At 46.3% G+C, this 12,703-nt stretch overlaps 1 protein-coding gene across 1 annotated transcript in view; it reads right to left on the bottom strand.

Moving 5' to 3' along the window:
- LOC144672415 (scavenger receptor cysteine-rich domain-containing protein DMBT1-like) overlaps window positions 1-11,645 on the bottom strand; it is a 30,770-nt gene extending 19,125 nt beyond the window's left edge. Inside the window, exons 1-3 of the mRNA XM_078534260.1 lie at window positions 11,522-11,645; window positions 8,936-9,250; window positions 1,247-1,561 (exon numbers count right to left, since the gene is read on the bottom strand). Coding sequence (XP_078390386.1) covers window positions 1,247-1,561; window positions 8,936-9,250; window positions 11,522-11,645 — 754 coding nt within the window. The remainder of the gene's footprint in view (window positions 1-1,246; window positions 1,562-8,935; window positions 9,251-11,521) is intronic.
- Window positions 11,646-12,703: the final 1,058 nt, after the last annotated feature.

The following is a 12,703-nucleotide window of genomic DNA, read 5'->3' as shown; positions in this document are numbered from 1 at the left end:
ACGTGGACGAGGTATACGGGGATGCTCAATTCAACACGTTTCGACTCCTACCACGGACACAGGGGTAAATTCACCCTCATGTATAGTTTCACTGCAGCCGCTCTACCCTGAACGAGAGAACCAAGTGGGACTACAGGGTTGGAACACGATGAACGCATCATCGAATGAGACCACATCGCCCTTACATAAAAACAAAAAAACTACTGCTGGAGTATGCTGGAAATCCAAAACAAAAACAGAATTACCTGGAAAAACTCAGCAGGTCTGGCAGCATCGGCGGAGAAGAAAAGAGTTGACGTTTCGAGTCCTCATGACCCTTCAACAGAACTGAGTATAGTTAGGAGAGAGGTGAAATATAAGCTGGTTTAAGGGGGGGAGAGAAGTTGAGGGGGGGTGGGGGTGGTTGTAAGGACAAGCAAGCAGTGATAGGAGCAGATAATCAAAAGATGTCACAGACAAAAAGGATCAAAGAGGTGTTGAAGGTGGTGATATTATCTAAGTGCTAATTAAGAATGGATGGCAGGACACTCAAGGTACAGCTCTAGTGGGGGTGGGGTGGAAAGATTGACAAGGTATTAGTTGTAGATTTAAAAATAATGGAAATAGGTGGGAAAAGAAAAATCTATATAAATTATTGAAAAAAACAAAAGGGAGGGTGAAGAAACGGGGTGGGGATGGGGAGAGGGGGAGTTTAAGATCTAAAGTTGTTGAATTCAATATTCAGCCCGGAAGGCTGTAAAGTGCCTAGTCGGAAGATGAGGTGCTGTTCCTCCAGTTTGCGTTGGGCTTTACTGGAACAATGCAGCAAGCCAAGGACGGACATGTGGGCTAGAGAGCAGGGTGGAGTGTTAAAATGGCAAGCGACAGGGAGGTTTGGGTCTTTCTTGCGGACAGAACGCAGGTGTCCTGCAAAGCGGTCGCCCAGTTTGCGTTTGGTCTCTCCAATGTAGAGGAGACCGCATTGGGAGCAACGAATGCAGTAGACTAAGTTAGGGGGAAATGCAAGTGAAATGCTACTTCACTTGAAAGGAGTGTTTTGGGCCCTTGGACGGTGAGGAGAGGGGAAGTGAAGGGGCAGTTGTTGCATCTTCTGCGTGGGCATGGGGAGGTGCCATAGGTGGGGGGTTGAGGAGTAGGGGGTGATGGAGGAGTGGACCAGGGGGTCCCATCGCCCTTATCTGGGACGTGACATCACACAGCAAATTCCTCTCCTTCCGAAGAGTTGTCAAGGCAAGTGCGTCCTCACCTGAACAAATGGCGGAGGCTGCCTCGCTGGGGCTGCAGTTGTGTTCACCCAACGTGCTGGCTTGACACTGGAACAGGTTGAGCTCCGTGCCCCCGCAGTTCACGTTGTCCAGCCAAAAGGACCGGTTGGCCGCTCCGAAATGGGCCCTGTGGGGGGAGGAAATGGCAGGCCCACAGCCCACTTGCTTACAGGCAACCCCCGCATCAAGCAAGTCCCAGTCATCGTCGCAGACCGCACGCCACTCCTGCTCGTGATACAGCTCCACCCTTCCGGAGCAAGGGCCCATCCCGCCGGTCAGTCGCACCAGGATCTCATCTGGAGGGAGGGGTGAAAAAAACGAAATTAATCGTTTGCCGCCCTCTTCGAAAGAATCAGAAAGCCGAAATTAAGCCGTCAGGGTCTTCATCCCATAAGTTTCGATGCGTTTCTTCGATCATTGAGTTGACAAGGAGTCACTATGGCTGAGATCCACCTTTAAATGATTAAACGGTCTATATAAATCTAAGTGCTTTACTGTTGCCTTAAAGGAGGCGCAACTGGAAGTTGGAGTAATTAAGGGAGCTACGGGCTATCAAGGTAGCAATCTGTAACTCTTATTGAGTTAAAACAATTCACTAAATTAACAAAATAAGGGATAAATCAAGCACAGCCCCTAAGTCAGGTCAGCCGTAAAATCAAGGAAAAACTTTAAAGGAAACTTACAAACATTAAACCAAAATGTGATTAAAGGGGGTCAACAAAACACCCCAGTCCCCACCGGGCACAGAAGGCCTCGATGGTGTCGGCAGACTCCGTGTGCTCCCTCTCCAGGGACACCCGGCCGCGGATGTAGCCGCGGAAGAGGGACAAACGATCGGGCGGTAGTAATTTGTAGACCCCCTGCATGTGCTTAAAATTATTTATTTTATTAACCCATGTTTAATTTAGTTTTCTCAAAACGCTATATATATATCTCGGGAGTCTGATTACTACTGAATTCAACGCACGCATCTCGACTTGAATGTACAAATTGCCAAACAATTTTGGCAGTGGCTTTCAAGTTTGCCGTTGGGCTTGGAGCAGCTCAGCATGTGCCATCGGCCGGGCCATAACCAAATTGCCGGATATCTTTGAAATTCCTTGGTTGCTTTGAAGTTGGGTGGGTGTGAAGGCTACGTGTTACGAGAAACACTATGAATTCAGGAATTGGTGTGAGGTTTTTTTTCTGTTTAAAGTGGTGAGACTGCAATTTGGCTTTGGCAGTTGCTAAGACTTGTCTGGGAGTTGAAGGTAAAGCTTTAGCAGGTCGACAGAAGGTAAATATAGTTAAATTAATGGAATTGGCTGATACATTACAATTGGGATTACCTGCAGGGTTAAAGAAATTAGACATGTTTGAAGGTATCTTACATCATTTGAAACTGGAAGGACTACCAGGGAGACTGAAGTGTCCGAGGGGCGTATCATTGGAATGGGTTCGAATTCAGTTGCAAATGAAATTTTAAAAATGGATCTAAAGGCAGCAGAAAAAGAAAGGATGTAAAATTAAAAATAAAGAAAGGGCAGAAGAAGGAAGATAAAGGGCCGGAGAAGAAAAGGGAAGGGACTTTCAAAAGGGATCAGAGAGGAAGGCAGGAGCGAGGAAGAAGACAGGAAAGGGAATTAGAAATGGCGAGGTTAGAAAAGGAGGAGCAAGAAAATGAGACAGTGAGAGAGAGAGAGAGAGAGAATTACAACTTAACATGGTGGCAGTTTAAAAAGAGATGCCAGGAAGTAAGGAAGGACTTATTTCCAGATCACAACCCAATGAGGAGATGTTTGACTGTTCACAAACTCTTCCAAAGTTTGAGGAAAGATATGCTCTTTATTTCATCGGAGAAGATAGCTAAACAGATGAAATGATCTGCCACGGGAAAGCTGGACATTGTTGTTACAATCCAGGTTGGTGGGTAGAGCATGAGGCTTTCGCTTCACTGTCAGAAGAAATGTCGGTGAACTATGCTGTGTGGTAAAAGCCGCTATTTTGAGTGCATATGAGTTGGTTCTTGAGGCATACACGCAGGGAGTTAAATATATGAAAAAACATCCTGGGTAAACTTTCATTGAGTGATTTTGACTGATAGATACAGGCATTAAAGATAGAGACAAACATGTGTAGCTCTTAGAGAGGTACTTCTTCTGGAAGAATTAAAAGATTTAGTAGTGAGAACTCTTTTCAAGGGAGTGGCTGCAGAGTTAGTGGAGGCACGGGTCGAAATGTTCCAGAAGCGACTGGTTTCCGGGAGGGTCCCAGCGGATTGGAAAACCATTAACGTGACGACCCTGGTTAAGAAGGGAGGGAGACAAAAAGCAGGTAACTATAGGCCAGTCAGCCTAACATCCGTGGCTGGGGAAATGCGGGAGTCCATTATTAAAGAAGAATTGGCAGGATATTTAGAAAATCTTACCTCAATCCACAGAGTCAACATGGCTTTGTGAAAGGGAGATCATGTTTGACAAATTTGCTAGAGTTCTTTGAGGATAGAACAAGCTGAGTTGATAAAGGGGAACTGGTAGATGTGGTGCATTTGGATTTCCAGAAGGCATTCGATAAGGTGCCACATAAAAGGTTATTGCACAAGATAGGAGCTCACGGTATTGGGGGTAATGTAACAGCATGGGTTGAGGATTGGTTAACTCATATAAGACAGAGAGTTGGGATTAACTGGTCTTTTTCAGGTTGGAAAGGTGTAACTAGTGGAGTGTCACAAGATTCAGTCCTAGGGCCTAAATTATTTGCTACCTATCTTAATGACTTGGAGGAGGGGGCAGAGGGTGATGTATCCAAATTTGCTGATGAAACAAAAATAGGTGGGAGGGCATGTTGTGATGAAGACATGAGGGATCTGCAAGGGGATAGAGATAGGTTGAGTGGGTGGGCAGAGGCTTGGCAGATGGAGTTTAATGTAGGAAAGTGTAAGGCCGTGCTATTTGGTAGGAAGAATCAAAAGGCAAACTATTACTTAAATGGAGAGAGGCTCCACTAAAGTACAGCGTTGAGGGACCTGGGTGTTCTAGTGCATGAAACTCAAAGAGTTAGCTTGCAGTTGTAGCAAATAATTGAATTTTGGTCTGTATTGCTGGGGGGTTGGAGTTTAAAAATGGGGAAGTCTTGTTACAACTGTACAGGGTGTTGGTGAGGCCGCACCTGGAGTACTGTGTACAGTTTTGATCCCCGTATTTAAGAAAGGATATATTGGCACTGGAGGCAGTTAAAAAGAGATTCACTGGGTTGATTCCTGGGATGAAGGGGTTGACTGATCAAGAACGGCTAAACAGGTTAGGCCTTTATTCATTAGTGCCTAGAAGAATGAGGGGTGATCTTACTTAAATGTACGAAATTCTGAGGGGGCTTGACAGGGTGGATGTTGAGAAGATGTTTCCACCAGTGGGAGTACTTCGAACTAAGGGACATAGTTACAGAATAAGGGGACACTCATTTGAAACAGAGTTAAGAAGGGATTTATTCTCTCAGAGGGTAGTGAATGTCTGGAATTCGCTAGCTCAGAGAGTGGTGGAGTCTAGATCGCTGACAGTATTTAAAGAGGAGGTAGATAGATTTTTGAAATATCAGGGAATTGAGGGCTATGAGGAGCTGGCATGAAAGGGGAGTTGAGGCCTGGGGCTGATCATCCATGATCTGAATGAATGGCGGGGTAGGCTTGTGGGGCCAAATGGCCTACCCTGCTCCTATTTCCTATGTTCTGGTAGTATGGGGAGGCGGTGGGGTGGTAGTATTGTCAATGGACCAGTAATCCAGACACCCAGCGTAAGGGGACCTGAGTTCTAGTTCTACAGCATCAGATGGTGAAACTTGAATTCAATAAAAGTCTGGAATTAAATGTCTGATGATGACCATGAAACCCATTGCCGGCTGTGGTAAAAATCCACCTGGTTCACTAATGTCCTTTAGGGAAGGAAATCTGCCTGGTCTGGTCTTCATTGACTCCAGACCCACAGCAAGGTGCGGTTGACTCTCAAATGCCCTCTAAACAAGGGGCAATTAGGGATGGGCAATAAATGCTGGCCCAGCCAGCGATGCCCAAATCCCATGAACAAGGGTTGAAAAGGTCAGACAAGCACACAGAGATCGATGGTGATTGCGAGTCGGCTCATAGAGCTAAAACCGTTATTTTGTCACCCGTTTTAATCAGAGAAGGATAGAAAGTGGGAACCTGGCTAGTTAGTGAAGAGAAGGGGTAGGTGGAAATTCCTAGGAAGCTTTTATCTCACGATGAAAAGGAAGATGCAGAGAGTAAATGTGACACTCGAAAATTGAGATGTTTTCATTGTATTTAAGTGGGGGCACACAAAGTCAGTGTGTTGGAAATTACAGGGAAAACCTCTTGGAATTATAAGGGTGCAGAAAAGTCCTGGAAGTAAAAGTAACTGTGGATTCTGAGGTTCAGGCACAGGAGAAAAATAATAACTTGTGTACAGGTAAAACATGGAGGATCGGTGATATGCAAATAAGTTGGAATGCGCTGAAAATTTACCCAAGAGAATTCTGAGGCGCATGTGGCAGAAATGTTTAAAGACTTTGTGCGTGAATGGAAAGTTTCTCCATGTGTACAAGGTGGAGTGGGTAAATATGTTATTTTTTTTTAAGAGACACAGGGGCTAGTCAATCCTTAATGTTGTGGGATAGTGACATTTGTTGTTCAGAGGGAGAATTACAGGGACTAATAAGTGGGGATCATGGAGACGCTAAACAAATTCCACTGTGGTGGTGGATGATGAGAAAGAGATAGGAGTGTAGGATTCTGAAATTCATTTAGCTCTAATAAAATTGGATAATGAAGGGGTACTTGAAAATTTAAATGTAATATTGAGTTACCTTCCAGGCAAGTGTCAAAGTGATTTTGGGGAAGCTTTTCATAGTCACACAAAGCTATTTCTGGGAATAGGATGGAAAGTGCGAATTCTGATATACATGATGTATGTGTAGAAGTTCCATCTTGGATAGGGCAACATCCTTATAGTTTAACTCGGGCAAAGTTATCGCGAACACAGAAAGATGACCCTCCCTAACAGCACTGTGGGTGTACCTAACCACATGGACAGAATCCTGGAACTCCCTCCCTAACAGCGCTGTGGGTGTACCTACACCACAGGGACAGAATCCTGGAACTCCCTCCCTAACAGCACTGTGGGTGTACCTACACCACAGGGACAAAATCCTGGAACTCCCTCCCTAACAGCACTGTGGGTGTACCTACACCACAGGGGACAAAATCCTGGAACTCCCTCCCTATCAGTGCTGTGGGTGTACCTACACCACAGGGGACAAAATCCTGGAACTCCCTGCCTAACAGCACTGTGGGTGTACCTACACCACACGGACAAAATCCTGGAACTCCCTTCCTAACAGCACGGTGGGTGTACCTACACCACAGGGACAAAATCCTGGAACTCCCTCCCTAACAGCACTGTGGGTGTACCTACACCACACGGACAAAATCCTGGAACTCCCTTCCTAACAGCACGGTGGGTGTACCTACACCACAGGGACAAAATCCTGGAACTCCCTCCCTAACAGCACTGTGGGTGTACCTACACCACACGGGACAAAATCCTGGAACTCCCTCCCTAACAGCACTGTGGGTGTACCTACACCACATGGCCTGCAGCCATTCAAGAGGGCAGCTCACCGCCGCCTTCTCAAGGGGCAATTAGGGATGGGCAATAAATGCTGGCCCAGCCAGCGATGCCCATATCTCATAAATGGATGATAAAAAGAACCCTTCTCCTGTTGATTGTAATTGTTTTAAGATACTCTCTCCCTTTTTCCTATTTTTATGCACAACTACTTCTAATTTGTTACTCGCACCCTCTACAGAGAAGCAGCTGCACAATATCTGTTCAGTGCATTCGCCATTGCCTTATTTTCCATTATTAATTCCCCCAGGCTCACTCTGTAGAGGACCCGCTTTGTATTTTAAATACCCTCACCGGTGACTTCTTATCTTTGCTATTTCTTATCGCTACCCAAACAGATTCTGCGTTCTGATCTCTCTATCCTGTACTGATGCCACCCCTTAGTCCGCAGTTACCCCCTCCATCTTTACCACGCTTTCTGCTCTTCTGGGATGTCAAGCGCCTTTGAACATTGAGGTCTCGGGTGTTGTCGGTGAGATAGCCAAATCTCTGGAATGTCTATCATATCAACAATATTTACTCATATGTGAGGGGTCAATTGACCTGTCTCGTTACTAACGCTACACGAATTGAAATGCAGAGGCTTTAATTCTGTTTTCCGTTTCCTTACCACTCTTGCCCTCCCTGGCCTTCTCTGCTGGTGACCCCATGCTTTTTTTTTTGCTCCCCTTCTGATCATCGCCTCTTATTTCTACCTTGCCCTCGTGCCTTGACTCCTCTCCTGCCTTGCCTTAATTGACCACATCTTGTCACGCTCGAGCGTTTTCCCCCCTCCCACCGCAGAAGCAGTTGTCAACGTATCTACTGATACACTTCCTATGCGTCGCCAACCAGTCTCTGGAAGTATCTTGCTCGTGTCTAAGATCCATGAACACGAAACATCGCGCTGCTCTGTCTGGGCGACCGTTTTGCAGAACACCTGCGGTCTGTCCGCAAGAAAGACCCAAACCTCCCTGTCGCTTGGCCATTTCAACACTCCACCCTGTTCTCTTGCCCACATGTCTGTCCTTGGCCTGCTGCATTGTTCCAGTGAAGCTCAACGCAAACTGGAGGAACAGCACCTCATCTTCCGACTAGGCACTTTACAGCCTTCCGGACTGAATATTGAGTTCAACAACTTTAGATCTTAAACTCCCCCTCCCCCCATCCCCACCCCGTTTCTTCCCCCTACCTTTTTTTTTCAATAATTTATATAGATTTTTCTTTTCCCACCTATTTCCATTATTTTAAAATCTACAACTAATACCTTGTCAGTCTTTCCACCCCACCCCCACTAGAGCTGTACCTTGAGTGTCCTGTCTTCCATTCTTAATTAGCACTTTTCTTAGATAATATCACCACCTTCAACACCTCTTTGATCCTTTAGTCTGTGACATCTTTTGATTATCTGCTCCTATCACTGCTTGCTTATCCCCACAATCACCCCACCCTCAACTTCTCTCTCCCCCCGCCCCCCACCACCTTAAACCAGCTTATATTTCACCCCTCTCTATTAACTATACTCAGTTCTGTTGAAGGGTCATGTGGACTTGAAACGTCAACTCTTTTCTTCTCCGCCGACGCTGCCAGACCTGCTGAGTTTTTCCAGGTAATTCTGTTTTTGTTTTGGATTTCCAGCATCCGCAGTAGCTTTTTTGTTTTTCACGCTGCTCTGTCCCTCTTCACTCTTTACCGCTGTAACCTTCCGTATGTGTTGTCTCTTACTGACCCTGCTTCTAAAACCCGTCACCTCACACTTGTGTGCATTAAATTCGACCCTGTCTGCCGTATACCCATTCTAGCCAACCAGTCAGTCACCAGTTGCACTGGCATCATTCTGAGCGTGTTCCAGACCTCCAAGTTTCGTAACGTTGGCAAACCTTGAAACTAGCTAACCATATGCCATTGTCTAGACATCAACCTTGAAACTAGCCATTTGTGTAGACATCATTGGCGACATTTAATTTAACCTTCAAGATTGGCGTGATGAATTTTGGAGCTGTTTTTTTTTTTTCTTTTGAGATCGCACTTTACCTGAGCAAATGACAGACGCCGCCTCTCCAGGGCTACAGTTGTGGTCTCCCAGCGACTTTGCTTGGCACTGGAACAGGCTGGGCTCTGTCCCCGTGCATTGGACATCGTCCAGCCAGAAGGAACCAGAAGCCGGGCCAAAACGAGCACTGCCAGGAGCTGATTTGGCGGGACCGCAGCCAATTTGGCGACAGGCAACTGAGGCATCCCGAATGTCCCAGTCATCATCGCAGACCGCTTTCCAAATCGAGTCGTAATATACCTCCACTCTCCCAGAGCAAGAGCCTTGTCCATTGACTAATCGGATTGGGATCTGACCTACAGGAGGTAAATCATGGATAATCTCAGAGCCCGTTATTTACTGTAGTGTGTGTTTTTTTTTGTTCTTTCAAATGGAAGAAAACATGATTTGAGGCTTTTGTTTGCAAGTCTATATCAGTGTGTTTCTGTGAGTGATCCTTGTTGGGACTTACTTCAATCAACTTCCATTTCTACTAATCCTGACTGCTACCCCTATAGTGGAGAGTCCTCCCACAGGCTCTTACCGTGAGTTAGTGCAATCCTAGAAAGACAGAACGTAGGGAGAAGCCATTGGGCTGTTTGTACATAAACTAAAGAGGGGAGAAAACGCGACTAAGCCTTCTTCCGCTTTTCAACTCTCGGTCAGAAAGACGAGGCTCCTCAGTAGGCCATTCGGCTTAATGAAATCTTCACTCAGCCTCCTCTGTTCCAAAGGAAGCGATGCTAAAATGGGGAGGAGGCATCCTGTGCATTGGTCGCTGGAGGGGAGTAACCCAGTAGACCAAAGGTAACGTCTTGGGGAGCCGGGTTCGAGCCAGACGGTGGAATTAAAAAGTCTAAAGTCGCCATGGTCGTAAAAAACCCATCTGGTTCACGAATGACCTGCTCTGGTCTAAGCCTACACGTAACTCCAGACCCGCAGCAGCAATGCGGTTGACTCTTAAACGCCTTCGCAACCAGGGAGGGGTAATAAATGCTGCCCCCTGGCCAACAAGTCCCCCATGCCATGAACGAATATATATATATATAAAAAAAATCTACACACCTTTGTTATTTGCAAATGCGACTATATTAATAAGCTCCAGGCTTTAGGGGCACTTGTTCCTAATGTCCTCCTGATGTGGGTGTAAAAGTTCCACTTGATAACGCAAACGCCGCTGCCCACTTCAACACTCCACCCTGCTCTCTTGCCCACATGTCCGTCCTTGGCTTGCTGCATTGTTCCAGTGAAGCTCAGCGCAAACTGGAGGAACAGCACCTCATCTTCCCACTAGGCACTTTACAGCCTTCCGGACTTAATATTGAGTTCAACAACTTCAGATCATGAACTCTCTCCTCCATCCCCACCCCCTTTCCTTTTCTTCCCCCTCCTTTTTTTGTTTTTTCCAATAATTTATATAGATTTTTCTTTTCCCACCTACTTCCATTATTTTTAAATGTATTTCCATCCATTGTTTCACCTCTACCTTTTAGCCTATTTCGATCCCTTCCCCCCACCCCACCCCACCCCCACTAGGGCTATCTGCACCTTGCTCGTCCTGCTTTCTACCCTTAATTAGCACATTCCTTTAGATAATATCACCACCTTCAACACCCCTTTGTCCTTTTGTCTGTGACATCTTTTGGCTATCTCCACCTATCACTGGCCCTCTATCCAGCTCTACCTGTCCCACCCCCCTCCCTTAAACCAACTTATATTTCACCTCTCTTCCATTTTTACTTAGTTCTGTTGAAGGGTCATTCGGACTCGAAAAGCCAACTGTGTTCCTCTCCGCCGATGCTGCCAGACCTGCTGAGTTTTTCCAGGTATTTTTGTTCTTGTTTAAAGTTTTGCCCATAGCTGTCTTATGTGCAAGCTATAACATTGGCCTGGTCTGCACTTTGTCGTAGCACTTTTGGGAGCATTGCGCAACGTCAATGATATTGGGTTTACCACCAAACATATGTATTTTTGAGCGTCCCTCGTACCTAACAGGTACATTCCATATTTTATTCACTATCACCAAAATCAATAGTACCACCATTGGCGTTGTTATTATCAATTCTATTAAGAATATTACACTGGAAATGAAATGCTTAATCGAAATCAAGGGCCCACTCCAATGATGTTAGCTAGACATTTAGCTGAAGACATAATAGTGTGCCAACCTGCAAAGGCCAGATTCCATGATACAACCAGATGAACTATGAGACAAAGAAGAAAAAAACATAGTTAGACCCTCATCTTAAGCCGAGCGACTGAGCAGTAAGCTGTGTCATTGGTCAAATCACCCTTAGTTCCGGCAAAAGAAATATTGGTTCGCCGCTTGGATTCTTAGACTCATCCGAAATGAAGGATTGGACATTGCCGGGTGGTCCTGCGAGCATGTTTCCCCCCCCCATCTCGAGTGGCCTTTAGATACGGAGGTAGTGAGAAACCTACCGAGAAAGCGTGTGTGAAATATGGGCAGTGGATCGTTTGCTTTCCCCCCGTCACCAGCGGGAACACTTGCTTCGCTGTGGGAGAACAAAGGTGAACAGTTTTCGTTTGAAGTTCAGGGGCCGGAGGAGAGGGGGGACATGCCGAACCCTCGGAATAAGTGGTAAACGCCGCCTCTGGGAAGTTAGGTCGTTTATTCCTGGAACGTTGGTACCGACGTCGCCCAAGAAACCTCCTTTGCTGGCACACATTAAACACCCCCAGGTTACCCATCTTCCGCGGGAAATCTAGGCAGCGCCCTCAACGGTTTGGCGGCGGGGTCAGGTGTTTCACGGGGTGGAACGGGTCAACGTTGCAACTTGGCCCAACCATCGCCCGCAACCCGAAACCCCTGCCCTGAGAGAGATACCCTCTCGGTCCCCATGTTCACACTGCGTCCACTGAAGCCCTTGAATGAATAGATAGCGATGTCGAGCTATATGGTTCCCCATCCACACGAAGTGAATGATTTGCAAATGAATGCACCGATAAATAAATACAGAACTGAATTTACCGGCCAGCAATGGCAAGCGAGTCATGGCGGTGACACTACCGCCCTCGAATACAGGGCCTTTCCCCGGGAGTTTTACAGCTGATGTTTCCAGTCTCCTTTACTTGAACAATGCATGTGGCTCCTGAGAGGGAAAGTCAAACCAAACACATCTGTCGTAAAACACAAATGCAAAATAAGTTCCAAAATACCACGAGTTGACTCAAGTGGGATGCGGCGTTTTAAAATGGGGGATATATCTGGAGCGTACCATGGGTCAAATCGAAGTGAATGGAATGGGTGATCAATAGGGATGATCAAAGAACAAAGAACAAAGAAAAGTACAGCACAGGAACAGGCCCTTCGGCCCTCCAAGCCTGCGCCCATCATGTTGCCCGTCAACTAAAACATTTTGCACTTCCGGGGTCCTCTATTCCCATCCTATTCATGTACTTGTCAAACTGCCTCTTAAACACCACTATCGTACCTGCTTCCACCACCTCCTCTGGCAGCGAATTCCAGACACTCACTACCCCCTGCGTAAAAAACTTGCCCTGCACAACTCCTCTATAGTTTTCTCCTCTCACCTTAAATCTATGTCCCCCTAGTAATTGACTCTTCCACCCTGGGGAAAAAGCTTCTGACTATCTACTCTGTCCATGCCACTCATAATTTTGTAAACTTCTATCAAGTCGCCCCCTCAACCTCCGTCGCTGTAGTGAGAACAATCCGAGTTTCTCCAACCTCTCCTCATAGCTAATAACCTCCAGACCAGGCAGCATCCTGGTAAACCTCCTCTGCA

This window comes from Cetorhinus maximus, chromosome 38, assembly GCF_964194155.1.
Source record: "Cetorhinus maximus chromosome 38, sCetMax3.hap1.1, whole genome shotgun sequence".
NCBI classification, from domain to species: Eukaryota; Metazoa; Chordata; class Chondrichthyes; order Lamniformes; family Cetorhinidae; genus Cetorhinus; species Cetorhinus maximus.
This window is presented reverse-complemented; position numbering and strand designations above follow the sequence as displayed.